At 37.0% G+C, this 25,566-nt stretch overlaps 1 protein-coding gene across 1 annotated transcript in view; it reads right to left on the bottom strand.

Moving 5' to 3' along the window:
- Positions 1-25,566, bottom strand: part of SLC35F1 (solute carrier family 35 member F1) — a 231,647-nt gene that overhangs the window by 27,622 nt on the left and 178,459 nt on the right. The window contains exons 4-6 of the mRNA XM_032216781.1: positions 4,889-5,048; positions 3,864-4,020; positions 2,372-2,424 (exon numbers count right to left, since the gene is read on the bottom strand). Coding sequence (XP_032072672.1) covers positions 2,372-2,424; positions 3,864-4,020; positions 4,889-5,048 — 370 coding nt within the window. The remainder of the gene's footprint in view (positions 1-2,371; positions 2,425-3,863; positions 4,021-4,888; positions 5,049-25,566) is intronic.

Here is a 25,566-nt window from a genome sequence, read left to right as displayed (position 1 = left end):
TCAGAAAAAGGAAGAGGACTTTGCTCAAACATACTTAGATCATCTAAATTATGTCTCAAAGCTATATATAGGTAGCCCCAAAAAACCTTGAGCATGAACCCTGGAAAGCGTCCAAATCTGTTACCAAATTATCATGTTTAATGTAATAGAAGGGGAAAAGAATAATATTAATATATAATATTAATTGTATTTCATTGGAATGATATGTCCAAGTTTCATTGGAGTAATATATCCAAGGGATGCCCAATCTTGACAACTGTAAGACTTGTGGACTTCAACTCCCAGAATTCTCCCAGCCAGTCATGGATACGTAAATAAAATGGATACATGTAAATAAAATCAACTTGACATTAATTATTATCCCAACTCTGTCCATTCTAACCCAAAAAAGTTGCATCTCACTGATTTAGCCTAATGCGCAAATGGAATCCAAAATCAAGTGCTCTCTGCTCTAACAAAACATCTGCTTTTGCTAATTGAAGGATAGCAAAAATATGCTTCAGAGGCTACCTGTTTACAGACTGGTGAAGCTGGAGGGCCTTTGCCTCACTGCTGCTGGTGATTAGTTAGTTCCCATCACCAAACATATTTCTCTAATTTCTTCTTAAAAGGGAAACGAGCCCCAGAAGCCTTGTAAAAACCTCAACTGCGTGATAAAAAAGACCAGTCATGCTTTACATTGATCCGTGCTCAATTTAAGAGCCATACTGAACAAAGCAGGAAGATCTTTGCAACTGAAGGTAATAGCAGATGTGGACAGCTTCATTAAGGTTTGGGGATAATCAGAGGAAATGATGAAGACCCAATGGGAGTAATGGTTGAGTGTGTCATTATAACCGCAATTCCCAGCTATTGCCTCTGTAACCAGTCAGCTTAAGGAGCTCTTCAACTGCTGCTGTTGATATTCATTTGGAAAGGAAGCTAACCAGGAGCTGTTGAGGCCCATTAAGCATATTACCTCCCTTATTCCTCGTTATAAGTGCAGTTGGGCTCAACGTGCCTTTTTACATTAACTGGCATTTGTAGCCTTCTATTGCAGTTGGCATCAAATGCCTTCTTTATTGTACTACTAAAGAAATGAGCCTTCTAGACAAAACCATTTGCTTAGCACAGCAGTGGTGTATACAGATAATAGTTTCTTCAGCTGAAAAAAATGGTACAAAGATTACACCCCCTAGTACTGGAATGGGACAACTCGCCATAGCCAACTTACCACAGTCAACTCACCATGGCCAACTCACTGCAGGACAATTCGCCACGGCCAACTTGCCATGGGACAACTCACTGTGGGACAATTTAACAATTCTATTTAATTATTTAAAATAACTAAAATGTTTTTAATGTTTGCCATTCACATTTCATTCTGCCCCTCCTTTTGCATCCTTTCTTCAATGATTCTATTCCACTAGTTCTTTGATATTGATGAAAACTTTTTTCCTGTAGTGAGATGTTCTGTGGTGAGTTGGCCGCAATGAGTTGGCCACGGCAAATTGTCATAGACCCTGCCCTCTGTACAGCCGTCTCCTACACATTTTTCCAATTCTTGTACAAGCTATTAAAAAAATAATCTTTAAGAACCTCAAGAGGTTAGCAGTGGGGAGAAAGTGAGGCCTCCTTATTTTGTAGAGGTAGCCAAGAAGGGAGTTGTTCTATCTTCTCTTCATTTTAAGGTTTGTTTGTTTGGGGTTTTTTGCTTTAAGTTAAAACACACACCTGACTGGTTTTTTTTAATCAAAAAGAGAAAAGAAAAACAACAGGCCATGAGACTACATCTGGCCAATTCTTAGAAAGTAAAGAAAAGTTTCCCTTGCCACTAAGAAATATGAAAAAAACACCCACATTCTCTCAATTTCTGTTTGCTTTGCTTTTAATTTGCCCATCATCACAAACAGAGCAAATTAATGGGAGTGGACTACTTCATCATTATTTATTAAGCAAAGCAATCAAATTGAATTGAATAACCAAAGCCATTAATACCTACAACAGTAATTTGCAGATCCAAAAATATTTCAGTATTGTTCACCAATGGGAATGTAAATTTAACTAATTGCCCTTTGACCAGCTCAAAGCAAAAAAAAAAACACAACAACAACTGTCAGTGATCTGGTTGCCACATGTCACTAAACTATAAACTATGATTTGAGAACCCAATGTCAGCATGCTTGATGAACCCAACTAGCATTTACCAACTTTTCAACTTAAGCTCAATTCAGTAAGGGCTGTAAAAAAGATAAATTTTCTATATGATGTTCTCAGGCCTATATGGAGCTAAACCAAAATGTTACCACCACTGTCATTTAAGCAATGCAATAATCTCAAACAAATTTATATTCTGAACAATAAGCAATAGTAAAGCAACTTCTAGTCTTACCTATTTGCCAGTCCCAGGGCACTTTTAACAATTCTTTGTGTTCCATTATGGCACTGGGAGGAAAATAAAGAAATGTTTTGATAAGAAAAATCTTAATTATTTCCAAAAAGTGATAATATATATATTGTTAAAATAGTGGAAATCTCATGCTCATATTGGTTACTATCAGATTTCTACAAACAGCTTTCACTTTCTCTTTGTAATTAAAATGTAATTAGCAGAGAAATGAGGTTACTAACAGAGAGAGTTATGTAAGGGCAGGAGTAGCCTCCTCTGTGAGTGAGGAGAATAATATAGAAGGAACCTTTTTCCTCACAGAAAAATTCCATATACTACATCAAACCAATGTCTAGTTATAATAGTATATTAGCAATTGTAATAATACTAGCAATAAATACTGCAACATTACATGATTGCTCAAGTTAATTGTCTGATGTATATTTTTTTATCAGTTTTTCTGATGGCATTAATATGGTTTTCCTAGAGCTGCGGGGAAAATGGAAAGAAACAGATACATGCCTCACAGAGTGAAGCATTATATTAATGTTTTTACTGGTGACAGATCATATTTTTGTCTTGATGTTGGAAAGAAAGTACCAAAACATTTATTAAATGGTATTAAAATAAAAGGACTGAAATCTTTGGTATTACTGAAAAAGTTAATCTCTCTAATATTGATTAGGCAGGGAAAGATGACAAGAATGCATGCCCATACTCTGTTATGATATGTAGAAGTGTCACAGGACAGTGTCCAGATCAGATGTAACTTGATTTAACCCCTTGGAAATGGAGAAAATTACAGACAGTCCTCCACTTACAACCATAATAGAGGCCAGATTTTGTGTCGTACATTATAAAGCTCAATAGTGGAGGGACCCCATGTGACCAACTTAATCCTACAAACATTTTTTGCAGCACAGGTTAAGGAAAGACAGTTGTTAAGCAAGGGCTGCAGACGTTACGTGAGTCAATGCATTCCTGTGGGCGTTTTTTTTGGTTTTTTTTTGCATATGTACAGTATGTAACAGATCCAAGAGTCTACTCAGTCCTTTTCCTTCAAAAATTTGCTTTTTTCATTGTGTTTTTTTAAGACACCTGAACATCATCGCACCTATTGAGAGCCAATGTACTAGAGTGATTATATGCTGAACTATGATAGAAAAGCATTAGATTTAAATCTCTTGTTTGCTGCTATGAACTTTTTAGGAGAATGAAAATGAAAGAAAACTAATTTGACCATCTTTTTTATGTCCATTAATTCCTTGGCTGATACAAAGTTTAAAAAAAATACTTTTCTATTACCAAACAGTTACTTTTATTTTTGAATGGTAGAATAAGAAAGCAAGGTAGAGAGAGAGTCCTGATGATTTGACCATTCATGATGAGCAATCTATAGGAAAACACCCAGGAACAAATGGAACATGAGAGAAGATGACTGTGGATCTTTCTCTATTGGACATGATAGGATGGAGTGATGCCCCTCTTTACTTACAGCTGAATTCCACTGAAGAAGGAACCAAAGAGTCCAATCATCCCTAGGAACTCCACTCTACTCAGATTCCGTACGATGTACTCCTCACAGACATTGGAAATGCCATAGAGAGTGGCCCCACCTAGTACTAGAAGATCACCTATAAGTTTATTTTCTCCTAGGAGCAAAAAGAATTGTAAAAAAAAATAGTAATCACAATATGCTATTAGAAGTTCTACGTCATTCATTCAGAAACACTTTATGAGTTTTATACCAAAGAGTTCTGGCTACCATGACTGAGTCCCTCTCTCAGGACTTCAATCCATGCAAAGGTATATCATAGAGCAGGGGTATCAAATTTGATTTCATTGAGGACCCCATCAGGGTTGTGTTTGACTTCGGGGGGTCAGGGTGGATGTGGCTGGGGGATGGTGGCCAGCTCAATGTCACTCATATTGGGGTGCCTGTGGTGACCCAAGTGCTCCGCCAGAGAAAATGGGCTTCCGAGCTCCATTTTTGTCTGCAACGGCCTCCTGCAACTCTCTGACAGCAAAAACGGAGCTCCCGAGGGCTGCATGAAGCCCTCCTGAACTCCATTTATGCTTGTAGAGGCACCCTAGGCCGATCCTTCACTGTTTCAAGGGTGGCCCCACAGGCCATATCTAAGCATTCCATGGGCCGAATCTGGCCCCCAGGCCTTGAGTTTGACACCCCTGTCATAGAGCCATGCTGCCTCAGGAGATTGCTTCACATATTATAAAGTGAATTGTGAAAAGGAAAAAAATGGGGCAAAGATTCTATGGCCCTTCACAGGATGTTTGGAACTCCAGGCATCACAAAATTCCCACATTGGTCTTATCCAGCATGCGGAGTAGTGAGAGATACTGGTAAAAATAATTCAGCAAGATCCTGAGGGCTACTTCTGACATCATTAGGTAATCCATTATTGTCTCAAGCTGCCATGTTTCTACATGCAGACATTTCCAGGGAACTTAGAAACAACAACAAAAACCACACCATTTCCTTTTTAATCTGCAAAAACGTACCTGCTCCTTGCTGTCTTCCAACAAGAACATCTGCTCCTGCCATGCAGCCCATGCCCAGAATGCACACCACAATCCCGATGAAGTGCACTGCTTTGTATCGCACCAGGAGGAAGAACCAAGAAAGTAAGATCACCACTGGAATCACAAAACAATCTAGGAGCTGTAGGAGAGTGGGGAGAATAATAAAGAAAGAAAATTCTGATTGGAGTTTTTGAATGGAGGATAATCACACAGATCTGTAATTCAAAAAGGGTTTGATTGAAATGGTTATTTCAGACATACCTGGCAAATTATTTGGGAGCAAAACTAAAGATAGTCTCTGCAAAGCCCAGCACAAGAGGAATAAATGATATTTCTTGGCCCAAATAATGCTTTTAAATCTAATTTTCCTGGGAAATTAATGGACAACTTTGGATGCGATCAATCCACTTTCCAGGAAGAATGTTTCGTATTCAGAGCACCCTTAGAATATTCATCATTAATAAGATTCAGATGGTTTCAGTCATGCCACTTGCTTAAACCACTGATAATTCTCATGATTAGTGTTTCTTTTCCTCCTCTGAAAATACAATGCACAGAGTTATCTGTGCAACTATATTGCTAACCATCACTGGACCTTTAGTAAGAATTGTATGTGTTGAGGTGTGTACCTATACAGACAGATATGTGCTCCCACAAACATACTCATACAGTTAGAAGAATCAGACTAAAATGAATCTGAAGTTGAAGAGCTGAAGAGAGGAGCAACACATAGTCATTGGTTGAAAAGATTTCTGGGAGTTGTTAATTGAACTGAGACGAGTTCACAATATGTGCGTTCTCATGGAAGAAAAGCTTCTGAATTTTCCCTTCAAAGTAAGATGATGATAATGATGATGATGGTGATGATCATCATCATCTATTCTTTTTTTTTTTTTGTGGTAAACTGATTACAGCTGGTCAGCTGTTTTGTAGTGTCAAAAGTTTTATTTCTTTAAACAACATTTCATCATTCCTCAATCAGTAAACTCGAAGTACATTTTGTGTGTCAAAATAGTTCTAGTTTACACCAAATTCTTGTCTAGCCTAATGTTCCCTCCCTCCACCCTCCACCCCAACCCCCCTCGTCTCCCCCCCCCCCAACTTCCCAGAACCCGTACACGGTATGGATTTTAACAACAGTCTAAAATCTATTGAGAATAAAGAAATAAAGAAATTAATGACATTCTACATTGACCTTAGCTTCTCTTGGCTAAGCTAACTTTAAACAATTTAAGTCATTTCCGATCTTAAGCATAGGCTAACTGGAATTCTTGGTCCCGTATTTATTTTGTATATAGTCCAATCCATTTTTTCCAGTCTCGTTTATATCTCTCCTTTGAGTGATCTTTAAGATATGCCGATATTTTAGCCATCTCGGCTAAGTGTGTAACTTTCAATGTCCATTCTTGAGTTGTAGGCAAGTCTTCCTTCTTCCAGTATTGGCCACCAACAGTCTTGCTGCCGTTATTATGTGCAAGAATCAAGTTAGTCTCTACATCATCATCTATTCTTGAAGGATACTGGCAGACAAGCTGGACTAAGAAAATTTGTTAGCCACCAAATGAGACCTAGAAGCCGTGGTGGGATTCAGCCTGTTCGCACCTATTGGGAGAACCGTTTGTTAACTTTCTAAGCAGTTCAGAGAACAGTTGTTGGAATAAATCTCATGTTGTTTTTCCCCACTTTATAGCTAATCCGGTAAGGAAAGCAGGAAGGAAACATTTTGGTGCTGTTTCTAGCCTAATCTTTGATAGCCTGCTTACAGAAACTGCCTCTCCAGTTAACCCTTATTACATTGTAACAGCTAAGGCGAAGTGCCCACTGATATGAGTGATGTTGAGTTGGCCATGCCACCAAGTCACATGACCACTGAGCCACGCCCATCCAGCTGGTTATTTGGGCAGAGAACCAGTTGTTAAATTATTTGAATCCCACCACTGCCTAGAAATATGATCTCAACTCATTTAAGGATGATGGAAATTGTCTTATTTGGGCTTTGATAGCATCAGCCCAAATGGATGACTATACAAGTACATCACATTCCACTTTCATTAGCTTTGGTTATTTAGACATAAGTCTATGTAATATAGACATATACCGGTATTTTCAGCTGATATATCAGTGAAGAATAAAGGATGTTTTATAATTTAGAGGTATTAAGTAAATAACTTCCAGGCATTTTAAACTCAAGTTCTCATTAATTTTGGGCAGTGCGATGGCTCACCATTGAGCTTGTCAACAGCCAGGTTTGAGACCTCAGTGTCATGCAATGGGCTGAATACCCATCTTTGCCTAAAAAAGTAAAGGTTCTCCTCGCACATACTATGTGCTAGTCGTTCCCAACTCTAGGGGGTGGTGCTCATCTCCGTTTCAAAGCCATCTTTATTTTGCTTATTTTTTTGCTTTGCTCCTGTAAGACACATGGGTGCCTTACAAAGACAGCTGTAAAACATATAAACAATAAAAAATATAAAACGTTGCCTCCTAATTGTTAGAAGAAAGCTTGTTTCCACTCCAAAGATAATATGTTCCAAATACTGATTTAAAGGATAAGCCACATTATTCAGTTAACTTCAACATTTTTTAAAAAACCAAACCTTAATTGCTACTGATCAGTGTCTGCCTTTCTGATACCAAGAAAATCAGCTACCAACACTTTTCTCAAAGATCAACCTGCTGTACAATGCAGAGAATGCCATCTGAAGTCCAAAAGATTGGTCTCTTGTTTTGTTTTGTTTTGCTTGTTAATTAACAATTACAGACAAAGAGAAGCCAAATTATATCAAATACTTTCTACCATATGTCACGTCTCTCCATCTCTTTAACTGCTAAATTTAATATCATAAAATAAAATGGTACAAGTGACTTACGGAATGGCATCAAGATAAAAGCTACAAACAGATATGTAAACATATGCCACCCCCAAAGCAAAACAAAAACAGACAAAAGGAAACATGCCAAAGCCCATCTATGCTCACACATTTCTCTCTTCTTCAACCCTCTCACCTGTGCACAACAAGCAACACCATACTAGAAGTTCACACCAGACCCCATTCAGCCCCAGACAGGCAGCATTCCCATCTTCATACTCCATAGGCAGATCTCACGCATACGACAGCTAGCAAATTACCTCCCTAGAATTTATGTTCAATGGGCTCTTAGACTTTTATACCACTTCACAGTGCTTTTACAGTCCTCTCTAAGTGGTTAACAGAGTCAGCATATTGCCCCCAGCAATCTGGGTCCTCATTTTATTGACCACAGAAGGATGGAAGGCCAAATCCACTTGAGCTGGTGAGATTTGAACTGCTGAACTGCAGCTAGCAGTCAGCTGAAGTAACCTGTCGTAAGGCACTCTAGCCACTGTGCCACCTCGGCTCTTATAAAAGACACAGTATTGTGTCTTACAATACACAAATACCACCCCAGAAACATTCCCCAACAAATATGCATACATATAGGGGGGGGGAATCCTTCTCACCCTGTGTGTGCTGTATGTCTTCCTCAATGTTGGGTCATCTATCAGAAACTGGGAGCAATATCTTAGCTATTCTAGTACTGCACTTATATTCCAGGAGAGAAAGAGGGAGGGAGGCTACACATGTATTCCTCCTGATTTCCCCAGCCTCTCAGACTGGTGCACAATTTTTCCTTTTCCCTTTCACTCCCCATACCCAAATCTCTTTATGACAAAGCCTGTTTATTAATGAAAAGAAAGGAAAAAGATATGTGTTTTTGAATCTACGAGAAAAAAGTAGGATGAAATAGATACAATCTATTACAATACTGTAGAATGAATGAAGGTAGTCTGATCTTTGGAGTATAATAATTGATGAATAGTCACAGAGAAGTGGAAGTGTAGATTTATTTATCAATGAAAGAGCTAAAGGTCAGGAAGTACGAGCTGTTGTCATCGCAGTTGTTTAGATATCTGAAATAGGATTCATTCGTTGGTGAAACATGCTTCTTATGCTCCTGATAATGGTGATAATAAAAGAGATAATAAATATCTCTTTAAATAAAAGAGATATAAAATAAAAGATAATAAAATATAAGAAAAGTTATGAGGTTTGGGCAACATTCTGAAAAATTATTCTGTTCAATGACATGATGGACTGGGTGAAAATGAAATGAGAAAGAACAGAAAAAGTGATTAGGCCATTCAAAGACCCAATGATGGGTAAGAAAAGTATATGCTTAGAAAAATTTCTTTGTTTTAATGTCATTTAAGCATAAGACTATTCATACATAAGTTTATTTTATTTATTCAATTTTTACTCCACCTTTATTGTTTTTTTTTAAAAAACAACTCAATGCATCCAGCATACTTAATACTGTACTCTTTTCTCCTTCCATTTCCCCTACAATGTTTCTGTGAGATGGGTTAGGCTGAGAGATAGTGACTACAAGATCTGCCAGTCAGTTTTTATTTCCCAGGCAGGAGTATAACTCACAATCTTCTGGTTTTTTTTTTAAGGCCAGCACTTTCACTACTACACCAAACTGGTACTTTAGTTACAACAATGTAATCACAAGTGAATAAGAAAGATTAAGATTAAAAGGGGCAGAATGATTTGATAGGATGAAGATGTAACTAGGTAAGGTAAAGAGAAGTCCCTGCAGATTTACTCCACTAGTCATTGCCGACTATAAGAGATGGTGCTCATCACTTTTTAAGGCCTTTGTGGCCAGTATGATGTCACAGAGCACTACTACCTTCCCACTGAACTGGTGTCCATTTATCCACTCACATATGTAACTAGAGAAATGTTAAAATATGAATGTGATTTATTTATGAAGTTGTTTATGTGTATCTTAACTAAGATGTGGAAAAATTACAATTGTTCTTGATGATTGGAAGAATGCTGTTATTGTTCCCCCTTTTGTTTATTCATTAGATTTATATCTTGACTTAGTTCAGGAGTGCAAGGAGGTATAGAACAGTCTCTTTTTCTCTTTAAAAAATCCTGGAAGGTAATTTGGTTTTGAGAAAGACCAATCCAAGGAACTTCTATGGTGGTGTTGCAGAAAAAACAGGACACGCAATCCAGCTCTTCAGGGAAGGAATAGTTTATTTGTGCAGGTTCATAGCAAGAATAAATGGCCTGAACAATGAGTGACAGGCAGAAATCCCTTATATAGTTTATCGCGTTCAGATAAAGCCATCTGTTAGTTTTGGAAACACCCCTCAAGATTTGGCCTTGAGTTACAGCAATATTATGTCTACAGGAAGTTATAATACATATGTCAGCTAACGGAGCAGGGTAGCTCATATTTTGAGGAAGTTAAATGTGTCTTCCAGACAGATTTTCAGTCAAGCCAGCAGATACATTAAAATTAACTTTTGCCTCAGCAGGTTTCATGTGCTTCTAACCCTTGTCTAACCGCACCATGTCCTAAAAGCAAACCTTTGCAACATCTATATATGAACAGTTAAAGCTTAATATCATGAGACCCTAGTTTGGTTCAGGCTTGAGGCCTACCTTGGTTCAGCCTGCTACCTCAGTGGAGCATAGACTTGAACTTGGCTCCCTATCCTGTCCTCCATCAATCCAATAGAAATGGGTGAACATTAAAAATAAAACTCATTGTATGCTTGTTGATTTAGAGAATGCATAGGACAAGCTAATAGATTTGAACTATGGATGTTTGTGGGTCAATGTAGAATTCAAAGTTGTTGCTGATAAAGAGTGGTCAATGGTGGAAGGAAAGATTGTGTAGGTATCAGGAATGCTGAGTGGATGTTTTGTTTTCAACTGTGAATAGAGAATAAAGTAAAGAAATGTGAAGTCTCCTTAGTTGCTTAGTGTATTTGTGGCTAAATGTACAGTAGAAAGAATGTGATGGCATTAACTGTTTTGGAAATGTGATCATACATGTCATTTTGGTATGGAGGTGGGGCTCAGTTGTTGGCTGGGAAACTGAATGTTATTTGGTGAATGTTAGACAGATTATGTGATGCAATGGCTCTTATAGACCTGGCAATCAATGCATCAAAGAGCAGGATAGTTGTGATGCTGTTTATGTAAATCATGGGTGTCAAACTCAGAGTGTCACATGGCATATCATGACATTTCCGCCCTTCGTGGAGCTGGGGTGGATGTGCATGTGATGCATCTGGCCTGTGGGCCACCAGTTTGACACCCCTGAATTGTAAATGTAAGAGCAAAGTAGACAAGTGGATTTGTTGCAGAAACTGGTTCCCATGTTAGCATCATTGTGCTTTGTTTCTTGTTGCTTTTCGGAATTTCTTTCCATTGGATAAATTGTCTGTCTGTACCCAGTACCTGAGAAAAGCAGTGTCATTGTCCAGTATGAATATAGCTGATTAAAAGGCTTGAATGGTGAGCTACAATATAGGTGACACCCAGTGATGTTTTGTTTTGTTTTTGTGCTCTGTTTTTTTTTAAAAAAACAATCCATCTTGTGAATAGATGAGGCTCTACTGATAATGTTGTTTATCCTGAAAGTAAATGTTGGGTAGGTATTGTATGCATGTTTGCTCATCTCCTTTACGTTTTCTCTACTTCATTGATAGGCTGAAGTAAGTCATAAAAGCAGCAGAGAAGGAAACTGGGACTAGCATCTCCAATGATCCCCTTCTTTTGGGGAATCACTTGGGAATGTTAGAGCATCAGATCATGCATTAAACAATCACTCTCCTTCTCTCCCCAAAGCATGTTGCTTCTCTTGAAAGCAATCAACAAGATGCTTCTCAGATCCCATCTCAAAGAATGCATCTCAAAGAATCTGGGATTTTATTGGGATGTGATTTGCTGCAGGACAAACATTGGCTAAAAGTGCTAGACTAGAAGCTGGAAAATTTCTAACTTTGCCTTAGGCACAAAAACCAATTTGTAGTCATTCCGTCTCAGTCATTGGAAGAAGATACTGGCAAGACATTTCTGAAAAAATATTTCAAGAAAACTAGATAGACGTATTCCATCAAATGGATTGAAAGGACCATAGCAACAACAGTGAACAAATGTTTGAAGAATGGAATCAGCCTAGCAAAATCAGGAGAGTTGGCAGATATAATAGATCTGTATTAATTATCTCTGCATAATACTTTATCTCCATAAAATTATTATGATGCTTTTATTGGTAAAGGTCTCTGATTCCCTCCTTGGGAGAATGGATAATTAAATGGTTGGAATATGTCTTAATATTTAGATTACCTAACATTTAAAAACTAAATCTGATGTAGAATTTAATTCTAATGGAAACTATTTTGGTCTACAATCTAATACATGGGATCATGCCACATCCAAAACGTATGTTTGAGGGGTTTTATCTTAATTATATTTGATGTATAATTTGTAGCGTTGATTTAATATATGGGATACTATTTACAGTCTTTTTTATTATTTGAACTGTGTTAACCAAACATTTTTAGATTAAAACTCTAGAAGGACATGTGAGCTTTGATTAGAAAACAGATTTAAAACATCTTGCATTATCATAAGCTTCTAATGATGCATTTAAGTATTGGTTTTATAACATTACAGAATTATTGTTTATTCATTCCTATTTCATTGCCTAAACCTCTTCTTCTGTTTGTATCATCTTTTTCTTATATTTTTCCAAAATAAATAATAAGATGGGAATAAAAGTAAAAAAAAGAAAACACCCACCCATTTTGGCTGCTTTCTGTCTTAGTAACATCATCCAGTTATTTAATACACCAAAGTGTTATTTAGCAGTTTGATAGTTCTATTCGATATCCCTTGTGGGTCCTTTCCATGGACATTTTTTCTGAGCACAGATTAACTGTTTCTATAGTAGAACTATTTAGCTCCTCTGAATAACATACCTACATTGTCTCATAGGGAAACTTTCAATCTATGATCTCTGGGGCAATCTAGTGGTACTTGTATTTTTAGAAAACATGGTGGAATGTGTGTTGTCTGCACAATTTTCCATAATATTCATGCAGCAATATTTGGACCCCATTTGGGCTCTAGTCCTCTCCTAAAAGGATGGGGCCCTTGTCTATTCTTGGAAACTCAACCTCAGAAGAACCGCAAGATTTACCCATCCCGTCTCATCATTTGGAAAAAGTGTGAGATTCAAGCTCACTTTTCATATTATCATAATTATAAGGAAAACCAAGACATAAAGATATTGTTAATATTATTATGTTTTATCTTTTTCCTGAAATTTCTAGTTGAGCTTAGAAGAAAAATTGAAACATGAACATCTTGTTGTTGTTGTTAATATTAGAATACCTTATTTTTTTCTCGAAATTCCTAGTTCAATTTAGAAAGGAAGCTACTACTCAGAACTCCATCTTTCTCCCCACAAGAGGTCAGTGGTGTCAACTGCTTAATATCTCAGGTAATGACAGCTTCTTTTTTGGAAAAATTGTGGTACATCAAGCATACATCTCATCCTTATATTTTATAAATTCAGCAAAACATATCTACACAGACTTTTTCTGTCTCTGTGGTTTCCTGGTTTAAAACAGAACAAGGAAAAGGGGGCAGAGCAAGTGATAGAGAGCAAGGGGAGAGTGAGATACTCATAACACCAAGTTTTGAAAATGAGAGCAAAGAAATATGAAAACAACTTAAAGAAAAAATACAACAACAATTTATGTTGTATCTTGAGTGAAAAATTAAATTTGTGAATACTTTAATAAAAAGGGATAGAAATAATTTTAATTTTTAAAATGAATGCGAGAGAAAGCTAAACTACATAAGGTATTGAATAATTAACTCTTGAGAGTCTAGGTTTCAGTCTTTACGTATCTAATAAGTAATTTGTCATCTCTTTTCTTCTGACAAAATTCCCATAATTTACTACAGAAGCTGGTACTTCATGATTCTTTTGTGCATCTGGGTATGACACATTTTTGGATTGAACTTTTATTAGAAATTACCACAAATCTCAATAAATGGGAAAGAATTTGAGTGTCCCTTAACGTATATAAAGCAGACTGATCAAGGGTACTACCTACTCTACCGAAAACACCTAATTCATTACTGCAGGGCAGGTTCATTATTTTGATCTAAGGAAATCAAGAGAGAAGATGGGAAATTTCAGTTCCAGCCTCTCTTCTTTCTAAGCAGAAAAAAAAAGGAGCCAATCTGAGCCAGTTTTAAAATCTAGTGATGAAAAGCTCATTCCATGTCTGTGCAAGGCTGCTGTACTGGCAGTGTGGAAATTCCTCAAGTTTGAGTATCCTCCACTGAGTTCTAAGACAGGCTCTGAGCACACAAGATTTAATTGTCTTTGGAGATTCTCCAGGTCATGGTTGTGCCAAAGGTACTTTTTCAAGAAGCACCTTTGTTTTTCCTTGAAGATGTTTTGCCCTCCTCCAGGAAGTTTCTTCAGCTTCTTGGGTGAGAAGTGAAATGTCTCCAAGGGAAAAACAAAGTCCAGTTGCCTTTTGAAAAAAGCACTTTTGGGACAAGACTTAATACTTTTCTTATTATTGGTTTATCCTGTGTTGTCAATATACACTTATGGACTATCGGGGTAGTGTGAGTCTTTGCAAATGGAGACAAAATAACTACTGTTTTATTTAAAATGTATTTTAAAAGTTTAAAATATCTCTTGCAGTGCACATACATTGGCGTATCCATTTATGTAACATTATTATTTGAAAGAGCAGTTTTAATATCAATAAGGGTAATGCTGATCTTTACCAATATCAAAGCAAAATGTTGGTCAGCATGCTTCCACCCATGTTCAGAAAGCAACATCCGTGCTGATTTTCCATCACTGATTCCTCTATCTTCAACAATACTCTCTGTTGTCACATTTGAGCAGTTCCCTTATGCTGCTTCCAAGCAAACTATATGAAAACCTCCCCCCCCAATGCAACATCTGCCAGTTGTCAATGATTGGCATTCTGCTATAGCAGCAGCTGTTTCAAGCAGAAATAAGATTTAGTCCAGAAAGGTTCCTCCCCCCCCCCCCCCCTGCTACTTTGCTGCTTCTCACTGCTGTTTTCCCCTCTGGTCATGTCTAATGTGACAGACTTCAGAAACACACATTCTCTACATGATTTTCAATTCTAATTATAAAACGGTGCTTATATAATCAATCTAGTTTTCTTCTTAACTCAAATTTAAAATGCCACATTATAAATGAAGCCTCTCTGAAGTTCTGCTCAGCAAAGCTTTTTCCTTATTGTAAAACCAAAGAGAAGTCTATTTAACACCTGTCCTGCGGAAGGCAAAAGAAAATAAATCCCAGAGTGGGACAAGAAATTGCTAAAAACTAAGCATATCAGTTATATTTATTTTGCTTTTGGGATATCAAGAATCTTGCTTCGGTTTTTATGGCTAACTCTACCGTCTGCTAATTTCATCATCAGGCATCTTTGCTCATATTTCCCATTTGAAAAAAAACATGATGAAAAGTGCTAATTTGCTCAAAATGATGCAGGGTAGGGTGGAAAAAAATAAAAAATATGACATAATTAGATCAAGCGTATCATCAGGGATGTTGTAATATACTTTGTCTTATATTTCACAATGGGAGAACATAAAAATGTCCCTAAACTAGCATGTCATACAATAACAAACAGAGCTACTGTCTGAATGGGAAAAGCTGAAAACAACAATAATCATTTGTAAGACCAAGCAAATAAACAACAACAAGTTTTAAATTGAAAACTGGCATGGTAGTTGATGCAATTCAACATAATCAACTTGAAAAGAATCTAGTTCCATCTGAACAGAAAGGAAGCCACCCAAATAGCAAAGGGACAAAACATAAACAAAAACCCAGCTCCCAGCTGACAAGATGATTTTGAAAAATTGCCAGAGGAGGAAGACCAACTTGAATGTAGCTTGAATTGATTATAAGACGGCATCTGACTCCCTGCAATGATTGGATAAACAAGTGACTAGAAATAACAGGTGTCAGTAGAAACATCAGAAGTTTTGTTCAGAGATCAGTGGCATAATGACCACAGTTGATTACCAATGACCCAGTTGCTGCTCAATGGTAATAGAGTGGAAGAGATTAGATCAAGAGAGGAATGTTTCAAGGATGCTTACTATCATCACAGTAAATAACAAACAGAGTAACAAAAAAGCTTCTGGAAAAGAGTTGATGTAGATTCCATCTTCAAAAAAGCTACAGACCTATCAGCCTGACCTCAATATCTGGGAAGAATTTGGACAAGATAATCAAGCAATGAATTGGCAAACACTAGAGGCAAACAAAGTAAAAACCACAAGCCAACATGAGTTTGCCAAAAACAGATCATGCCAAACAAATCATAGTACATTTCTTGACAAAGTGTCAAAATTAGTGGACCAGAGGAATGCTGTGAATATAATTTACTTGGGCTTCAGTAAGGCATTTGATAAAGTAGATCATAACATACTACTTGTTAAGATAGAAAAATGTAGGTTAGACAGCAGCACCACCAGATGGATTCATAACTGGCTGACCAATCACACTCAACATGTAGTCCTCAATGGAACTGGATCTACATGGAGGGAAGTATACAGTGGGATACTCTAAGGCTCTGTTTTAGGCCCAGTACTTTTCAATATCATCAATGATTTGGACAAGGTGATAGATGGGGAACTCATCAAATTTGCAGATGACACCAAGCTGGCAGGAATAGCCAACACTCCAGAAGATGGGTTTAAGATATAGGGATCTTGACAGACTTGAACATTGGGCGCTATCTAACAAAATGAAATTCAATGGTGGAAAAAGTAAGCTTCTGCATTTAGACTATTGTCTCTGATAGTCACAAATAGTGGAATCTCCTTTAAAGAATTTTAAAAGAAAGATAAAATTAGATATATTATGTCAGCTCTGTCTGGCATTAAAATTCAAACACAGCATTTTATAACACAGCAGGGCAAAACTAAGCTAAGGCAGTTGATAAAGTATTGATTGAGAGAAAAGCCAAATGCTCAGGTTACCATTTTTTTCATCCAATCAGTTTCATAAAGGACATAAATAAGGGAAGAAATTAATTTTCCTTCCTGAAAAAAAGGTTATTTTAGTACAACAGTTGTGGTGAAGATTCCACACATTCACTTGGAAAAAACTGTCAATAAAACTCAGTCAAAACTGGCAATGACAGAACATGCCCAGTAAATGCTGTTCCGTACAAGGCACAAGAAAATGTAACTAAAAAAGTAATGCATAATGCATGACCCTTTAAAAAGAAACCCAGTAATGTGGAATATGTAATGTAGAATGCTGGCATCTACTTACTACCAAGAAAGTAAAAAGCTAGAAAATAGTTCATATATATAGGAAGAACGACCTGAAAATTTTGTGTGAATGCGTTGGAGAAAGAGTTTTGTCCAAATGAAAAGCAAGATTTTTAACCATACTTAGAATGTATCTCTTGAGTTATTCCTATCAAATGTTTAGATCCAGCAAACAGCAGTAGGAGTGAATTTGGAAATAGCATACAGACATATGCAAAATAGCAAGCATATGCAGAAGCCTTTCACTGAAATACCAAAGAACTGGCTAATTAAAATGTAATGCAGCATCTAGTTTATAAATTCTTTCATCTCTTTTAAAAGTTACTGAAATGGCCATGTATACTCGAGCGGCTATTTTCTCTGAATTAGACTAGAATATACCAAATCTCCAACAGTCTACGGGAACGGAAGACAGATGTTCCTGGAGTTTTTAATTTCACAGGGCTTGCTTACTGATTTGATTATGACATTTCTATCCTAATCTTAAACAGCCGATGAAGGCAGAATAGAGTAGATACATAGGTCATGAGGCTAACGAAAGGTAAAATCTGGATATAACAACAGCTCCACCCCCTCCACCCAATTCATACGGTTGTTAATAGTTGTTAATAGTTGTTAATAGTTGTTAATATGAGCCTCCGTTGGTGGACAGGAGAAACACGAAATGTGGGAATTTTATCATGCTCTTCTCTTTTTTCCTGCATGCCTGAGTTATTACTAGACTTGCAGGAATTCTTAGGCGTTGCCTTTTCTGTTTCTGACAGATTCCAGCTCTCCATGGATGAGAGCTCATATCACCAGATGTTTCTCTCTATAAAGAAAAGATCTTTCACATCAAATGGGTGCAAAAGGAAAAGAGAAAACTAGATCCCTTTTCCTGACATATGTATCTATTTATCAAAATTCAGGATGGACAACCAAACAAGTAAACCATGATCTATATTCTGAAAAGATATAAACTAGATTTCAGGGAAAGTTAGGATTCATATATGCAAGTTTTTTGGGCAGTAGATATTTGGAATTTAATAGTATATCATAGAAACTATGGGTAGACTTGGTGTTAAAGAGGGGTTTGTCCAATTCTAAAAAGACCGTTCATGAAATTAAAAGTGGAGGAGGGACAGGCAAAGACCTTGATTGTTACTAAGAAGATATTTATGGCTATACTGAAGGACCAATAAATCTGTTATTTTCATATTTGTAGGTAGGAAATGCATTGCCATATTTTCTAAGGTTGGTGGGAAATTTCTTCACATATTTTCTGGAAAAAAATGGATCAGTTGCAGGACATGATTATAGAAAGCAAAACAAAGCATCTCACTGAGATGAGATGCTTTATACTTATTGCTGAAGATGAAAAAAGACGTTATGGGAGAAAACTAATATTTTAGAATTAATATTTTAGTATTGTCAAAGTATAGACAGTATCTGAGAAAACTATTTTGGCGTGACCTGGGAATTTACCCTAACAACTATCAATAATCAAATCTGCTTTTAATGATCATTTTGAGAGCAGTCATACTGATTTTAATGGCTTTTATAAAATCAAAAAAGTGTTGTTAGCTAACTTGAACAGGAGATAGATACTATAACTTATATAAATAAATAAACACATAATGCTGTTGAAAAAAGTCTCTCCCGTGGTTGTTGGCCTTTTTGACTGATGTTCTCTGACAGGGAATGAAATACAGTAAATAAAAATCATCATTCAATCGAGTCATAAACAATCCTGACAAATATTTTGAGGCCGGAAGTGTGGAAAGACATTTAAATAAAAAGAATAGCAAGTGTGTACACTGAAGTCCAACAGTCCTTCAAAGTGTATTCCAACAATTATAGAAATACAGTTTTCCTTCTAAAAGAAAGAGTATTGTCCTCTTATCCTGATGGGGGAAAGGCAGTAGAGGGCTCCAATTGAACAACTTTCGCTTATCAACCTCCAAGGGTTATGATCTGCTTTGTAAATTCAAAAAATCCTACACTTTGACAAGAAGGGATTGTGGATCTAATCTCTGATACTTTTTCCATTGTGGATTTATCTAGGAAACTGATATAGTTAATTAATTCCTTCACACTGTCTTCAGTGGAACATGATTTCTTCTAACCAGATGAGGATAACATTTAGTGGGTGAGGGTGATGCTTTCTTTTTTTCTTTTTTGAGAAGGATGAGGATATCAGGAAGGAAAGGATAATGCAATGCAGATGGGAGCATTTCACAAATATGTGAATAACCCTGGAATGCCTTTACAATAAGGTGACCAGACGTCCCGATTTCAGCGGGACAGTCATGATTTCTAACAATTTGTTCTGTGTCCTGGGGCGTTTTTAAAAAGTCCCGATTTTCTGGCTTCATGTTGAAAGCCCAGTGGATTTGCTTAAAAATCCTAACCGGGGCAAGACAAAAGACACCCTGTCTAATCCCTCTCTCTGTCTCAGTACTTTCATTGAAGATATTAAATTAAAACATTAACGCAAGAAAACGGACCCCCCCCGCGCCCTTTTTACCTCATTTTATAAGAAAAAATGACCAAGTACCATAGAGCTCCAGAAAATACTTGGCTAGAGAAGCCATGAGTGTTACTTCCTGGATTTTCCAGAGGGGAGGGACACAGAGGTTGGAGGTCGGCTCGTGTAGGAAAAATGGTGGCAAAGTTTCTTTGAAAAATATTTCCCTGACTAATTTCACAATTTTAATTTGCTCAGTTCTTTGTATTAACATCTACATCATTCTGGATTGACTTGGAGTGCTCACTTGTGCCTGCTGGGTTTTTTTCTTTTATTTTTTTAATGTATTTTAAAATAATATTTTATTTATTGTGCATAGGATTTTTTAAAATTTATTCTGTGTGGATTCTTTTTTTAAATTGTCTTAGACTATTTAAAAAAAGATTCTATCCAAAATAAATTGAAGTGAAACCATTTTAAAAAATTCTATGCACAATACTTTGAAATATATTGTGTATAGAAAGAATAGTTTGAAATGTTTAGTTCAATTTATTCTGTGTGGGTTCTTTTTTTAAATTGTCTTAGGCTATTTAAAAAAAGATTCTATCCAAAATACAAAATACCAGCTACAGTTATTCACTTAAGAACTGTGGCAAGAAAGGTGGTATAATGGGCTTAGTGACCAAAGTTACAATGGCATTGAAAAAAGTGACTGATGACCATTTTTCACACTTAGAGACCATTTTCACACTTAGCGACCGTTGCAGCATCCTCATGGTCACGTGATCAAAATTTTGATGTTTGGCTACAGATTCATATTTATGATGGTTTTAGTGTCCTGGGGTCATATAATCACCTTTTGATAAAGTCAAATGAGGAAACCAGATTCACTTATGTTACTAACTTATCAGCTGCAGTTATTCACTTAAGAATTGTGGCAAGAAAGGTAGTATAATGGGCTTAGTGACCAAAGTTAAAATGGCATTGAAAAAAGTGACTGATGACCATTTTTCACACTTAGCGACCATTTTCACACTTAGCGACCATTGCAGCATCCTCATGGTCACGTGATCAAAGGCAACAGTTACAATTTATATTTGTAAATTGTAGTTATGTTGAAATAAAAAAATATTACAATACTATTTTTGCGTTATATGAAAATTTATGTTGCTCTGTATAAAATTTTTAATCAAGCCCCCCCCCCCCCTCCGGTCAAAGGTGTCCCTCTTTACCAATCTGAAAATCTGATCACCTTACTTTACAAATATATAAAGCTTACCCTATCATTTCTATGTGTATCCCATGTTCAGAGCAATAGAAACAATGGTTAATTATTTTGACAATTGTGGTCAGAATTGACAAAAGAAAGGTTTGTAGGCCTCAAACCTAAACCCTTTCCCTGCCCCCACCATTAAAACAGGGTAGCACAGTTTTCTTATCCCTATAAGGCAGACATCTGAAATACTGTAGGCCAAACTGTTTTATAAAAACTGAGTTTTAACTCCATCACTGGGTGAGGGATCGCTGACTTCACTGGTCAAAAGATTTCAGTCAATCTGAACCAGAAAGATTAAAAAAACACAGTAGCATTATAATCGTCAATCATTATCATAGTTCTTAGCTGTTGTCATGTAATCCGTGTCTGATAACCATCTTCCCCTTCCATTCTTCACCATGTGTTAATTTATTTATTTAGCATATGGCATATCATACATGGACTAGCGATATATATTAACATTAGTAAAATACAATAAAATATAAATGTTAAAAAGATCTATGTCAAAATATCAATGTCTAGGCCATTTAACCTGAAATGCAGCATTCAGCATTTATATTAAACAATTGAAACACAGCATTGTTTATATTAAAAACATTTAGCCACTGGACTCAGCTGACATGGAAACAGAAACAAAACTGTAATTTAAATCCTACCTCAATCTACCAGTTCTATGCATTTGATGAAGTGATCTGTGTCTCTCACAAAATCTTCTGTCTTTAATAAAACATGTTAGTTGAAGGAAGTGCTTACAGACTTATCCTTTTTTCCAAATCAAAGAAGCAAAATTATTCTTTCAAGAGTCTATTTAGTTTTTATATCAATTATGTTAATATGCAAAATGCAGAATGCAAAACAAAACAAAGAAAAATGGACAAAAGACAAACATTATATAATACAATAGTATATTCTGAAGAGATAATGATACTGGTAGATAAATGGTTTGGTCATGTGTTATCTTAAGAGTTATATTATTTTTTAAAAAAATTCTTCCTAATCTATGACTCTTATTGTAAAGTGTGTGTAAATGCATACATGAACACATATACACAAGTACAGATTCAAAAATCCTTGATCTATCTTTTATAGTAGCCCACATATTACTTTGATTTTGCTGTTTGATTTAAGAAGCCAATAATTTATCAGGTCTTTCTTCTCACTCGCAAAACCTATTACATGATTCAATTAATATTCTACATCAAATACCTAGAATTTTTTAAGATCCAATTTAACAGACACAATGGTTTTGAAAAGTTGAATATGTAGTCCAAAGTTCCCTAATGTTCTTTCTCAAATGTTTTTGTTCAGATACTTTTATTCTTTTTCTCCATGAGTTATATGCAGTAATACAATCACAAATACAAATGTACTTTAAAAATCACTCTGAACAACTTATATGTTTGCAGTGTATTTATTGAATAAATGATTCTTTAAAAGTTTCATCTGTTTTGTTCTTGAATAAAATGTATTTAACTACAATTTTGAAACACCAGAACAACTTTTCTTATAATAATTGATAAGATTCCTGGAGCACAGCTAGATGTTACACTAAACCAATGGTGGGTTTCAAAATTTTTTAGAACCTATTCTGTAGGTGTGGCCTGTTTTGTGGGAGTGGCTTGGTGGTCATGTGACCAGGTGGGTGTGGCCAAGTTGGAAAATGTGGTGAAACTCATTTAACAACGCTCTTGCTTAGCAACCAAAATTTTGGGCTCAATTATGATCATAAGTTCTTCCTTCCTTCCTTCCTTCCTTCCTTCCTTCCTTCCTTCCTTCGTGTGTCTCTCCCCCCCACTTATTTTCTTTCTTTCTCTTCTTTCTTGTCTCTCTCTCTCTCCAACTTTCTTTCTTTCTCATTCCTTCTTTCTCTTTCTTTCTTTCTCTCTCTCTCTCTCTCATACAAACACACACACCATTTCCCTCATGTCTGCCACTGACAGCTCTCAAAGAGAAGGAAGGACTCCTGCCTTGAGAAGGGGTTAGACTAGATTACCTCCATGTTCCCTTGCATCCCTCTATGTTCTCTGTCCCATTTAGTCACAAACATCCCCATTCACTTTAAAGTTGGTCACAAACTCCACTCACCCTGCATGCACCCTGGTCCCACCCAAGAAGGCGAGCCGTAGGGCGGGGGAAAGGGGGAAGTCTGTGGCTCCATGCCTCTGAATCTTCTTCCCTGCCTCGGTTCTGCGGGTAGGAGGTGCTGCTGCTGAGGTGGTGTAGCGGCAGAGGAGTTGGGGCGCTGCCTGCTGAGCCCAGGAGCAGTAGTCGCTGCTGCCGCCAGCCACACACCACCACCATCGCTCGCTCCCCTTCAGGCTGGCGGCCTGGCATGCAGAGGGGGTGCTTAGGGAAGGAAGGAATGAAGAAGAGCCAAGCTGAGGGGAAAAAAAACTCTGCTGTGTGTGTGGGGGGGGTTGCTCCATGGCGGGCCGGTCCCACTGCCCAGAGCCTTTTATTATTTTTTCTCTTCCCCTCACGAAAGTCGCACCAACAGCGGTGGCGGCAGGAGGAGCAACAGCCTGGCGTGCACTCCTGATCCGGCCTGCCTGAGGAACAGGAGAGGAGTTTGGCTGTTTGAAAAGCCCCACGTGGAACTCCTCTCCTATTCCTCCTTCTGCTGTTTGAACAAGCCACACAGAGCGCACTGCCTTGACTTTCACAGCCGCCTCTTTTCCAATTTGGGGGGGGGGGTGAGAAATCCATCTTTTCCCTCCTTCTCCATGGATCCCCGCCCCAATTGGAAATGAGGCAGCTGTGAAAGGCAAGGCAGCGTGGCCCTGTGTGGCTTGTTCAAACAGCAGAAAAAGGAACAGGAGAGAAATTTGGCTATTTGAAAAGCCACACATGGAACTCCTCTCCTGTTCCTTTTTCTGATGTTTGAACAAGCCACACAGGGCACGCTGCCTTGCCTTTCACAGCTGCCTCATTTCCAATTGGGGCGGGGATCCATGGAGAGGGAGGGAAAAGATGGATTTCTTCCCCCGCCAATTGGAAAAGAGGCGGCTGTCAAAGACAAGGCAGCATGCCCCGCGTGGCTTGTTCAAACAGCAGAATAAGGAACAGGAGAGGAGTTTGGCTGTTTGAAAAGCCCCGCGTGGAACTCCTCTCCATAATCTTAGTGTTAAGGATTTAAAAGTAATCATTTGGCCCTAAATTAAATTCCAACATATAATCTTGTAATATTTTACATGCATGAGAATTAAATTTAGCTGGAGTGGCAATATGTTCTAACTAAGGAATCAAATATAATTAAAATGTTCAGCCATAATTACCTATCTGAATCTAAATTAAAAAAATATATCCCAAACACCTATTAAAACATCTGGATGGTCCTTCCCACAAGGAAGACTCTAAAGCTGCTATGTTATGATTTTGTCTGAAAAGGTAACACTGAAAATGAGTTTTGAGTGTTTCCAAAAATAAAATGGATATTTGAGTATATTAGAAATTTTAAAAAAGCTAAAGAGAGTGTGGGCCATTGTAAAAGGAGAAAAATGATGAAATGGTAAAAGGGGATGTTGAGAGGTAGAACTTCTTAATTCCTATTTTTTGTCTCTGCCCTAAGTACTCACAATTAAGCCACTGAGGAAAGGAAGGAAATGCAGTTTAGGAAGACAAGGAGAAGATAGGAGACAACTTGGCTAATTACATTGAATTCAAGCCTCCAGTGCCATAGATTAATGAAGGAATTAGAAACCAGGAATATCTTCTCTCCCCTTCCCCCTCAACTCGTTTATTTTGCTGCCAAATTAATGTTATGGAATAGTTTGCCCATGTGAACCATTTATGAAAGCAAATCTGGAAAAATGATTATCTTTGCATTCCATTCCAATGCGCTAGCTTACTAAGATAAATACAAGATATGATCCAGTACTCTAGATATTAAAAATCTCATAAAATAGTTAAATTGAACTGAAATGGGTTTCTGAACAAGATTGTAAAAGAAAGTTTGATTAAAAAACCAACCTCTATTCCAGTTGCAGTAGGAGAAAAATCAAATGCATACATTTCTTCATAAAGTCTGCTATAAACTGTTCTTGCTCAATTGTAAGGAATGTTTAAAAACCATAACTTCATCCCCACCCCCCCAAAAAAATCATAGGCAGGTTTCTTGCTTCATGAGAATCAATCCCTCAGCTTTCTAACAATGCCACTTTCTGATCTAAAGAAAAAAAATGTGTTTTATCTGCAAAGTAGCTTTTTAACTATGTGAATTCAGTCATTCTATAAGATTGCAAATCATGGAAAATCATTCTTAGAATGCAAGCTAAAGTTATGTACATAACTTTATATCCTATTTTCTTTGCTACATCTTGGTATAAATTCAGATTTGCCTTTTCTCTTGAGGGAGGGGGGTGATCCTTGTGTTCTCAAATCTGAACCATAATTTCTCACTACAGAGTAGTCATTTAAACAATGAAAAACAAACTGATTCTTCTACTTGCCAATTAAATAATAAAGCAGTCAAAAGATGGGGAGATGTCCCATTAACTTTGCAGAACATTAGGTTTATAAATTCAGCATGTTTCCATGTCAACAGGATTATCCATCTCATCTTCTTATTTTGTTTCAAAACCACAATATCTGAATCTTTACTTAATATCTCTATTTTTTCTGAGAACATGGAGCTTTAAAATAGAGATACAATATAGATGAAGGCACTCATTAAATTTTCCATTGTGAATATCTGAAGAGAGAAGATGTAGATTTCTCCTTGAACTAAGAAAGAACTAAGAAA

This window comes from Thamnophis elegans, chromosome 4 (assembly GCF_009769535.1).
Source record: "Thamnophis elegans isolate rThaEle1 chromosome 4, rThaEle1.pri, whole genome shotgun sequence".
NCBI classification, from domain to species: domain Eukaryota; kingdom Metazoa; phylum Chordata; class Lepidosauria; order Squamata; family Colubridae; genus Thamnophis; species Thamnophis elegans.
The sequence above is the reverse complement of the archived record's forward strand: the minus strand, read 5'-3'. Positions and strand labels throughout refer to the sequence as shown.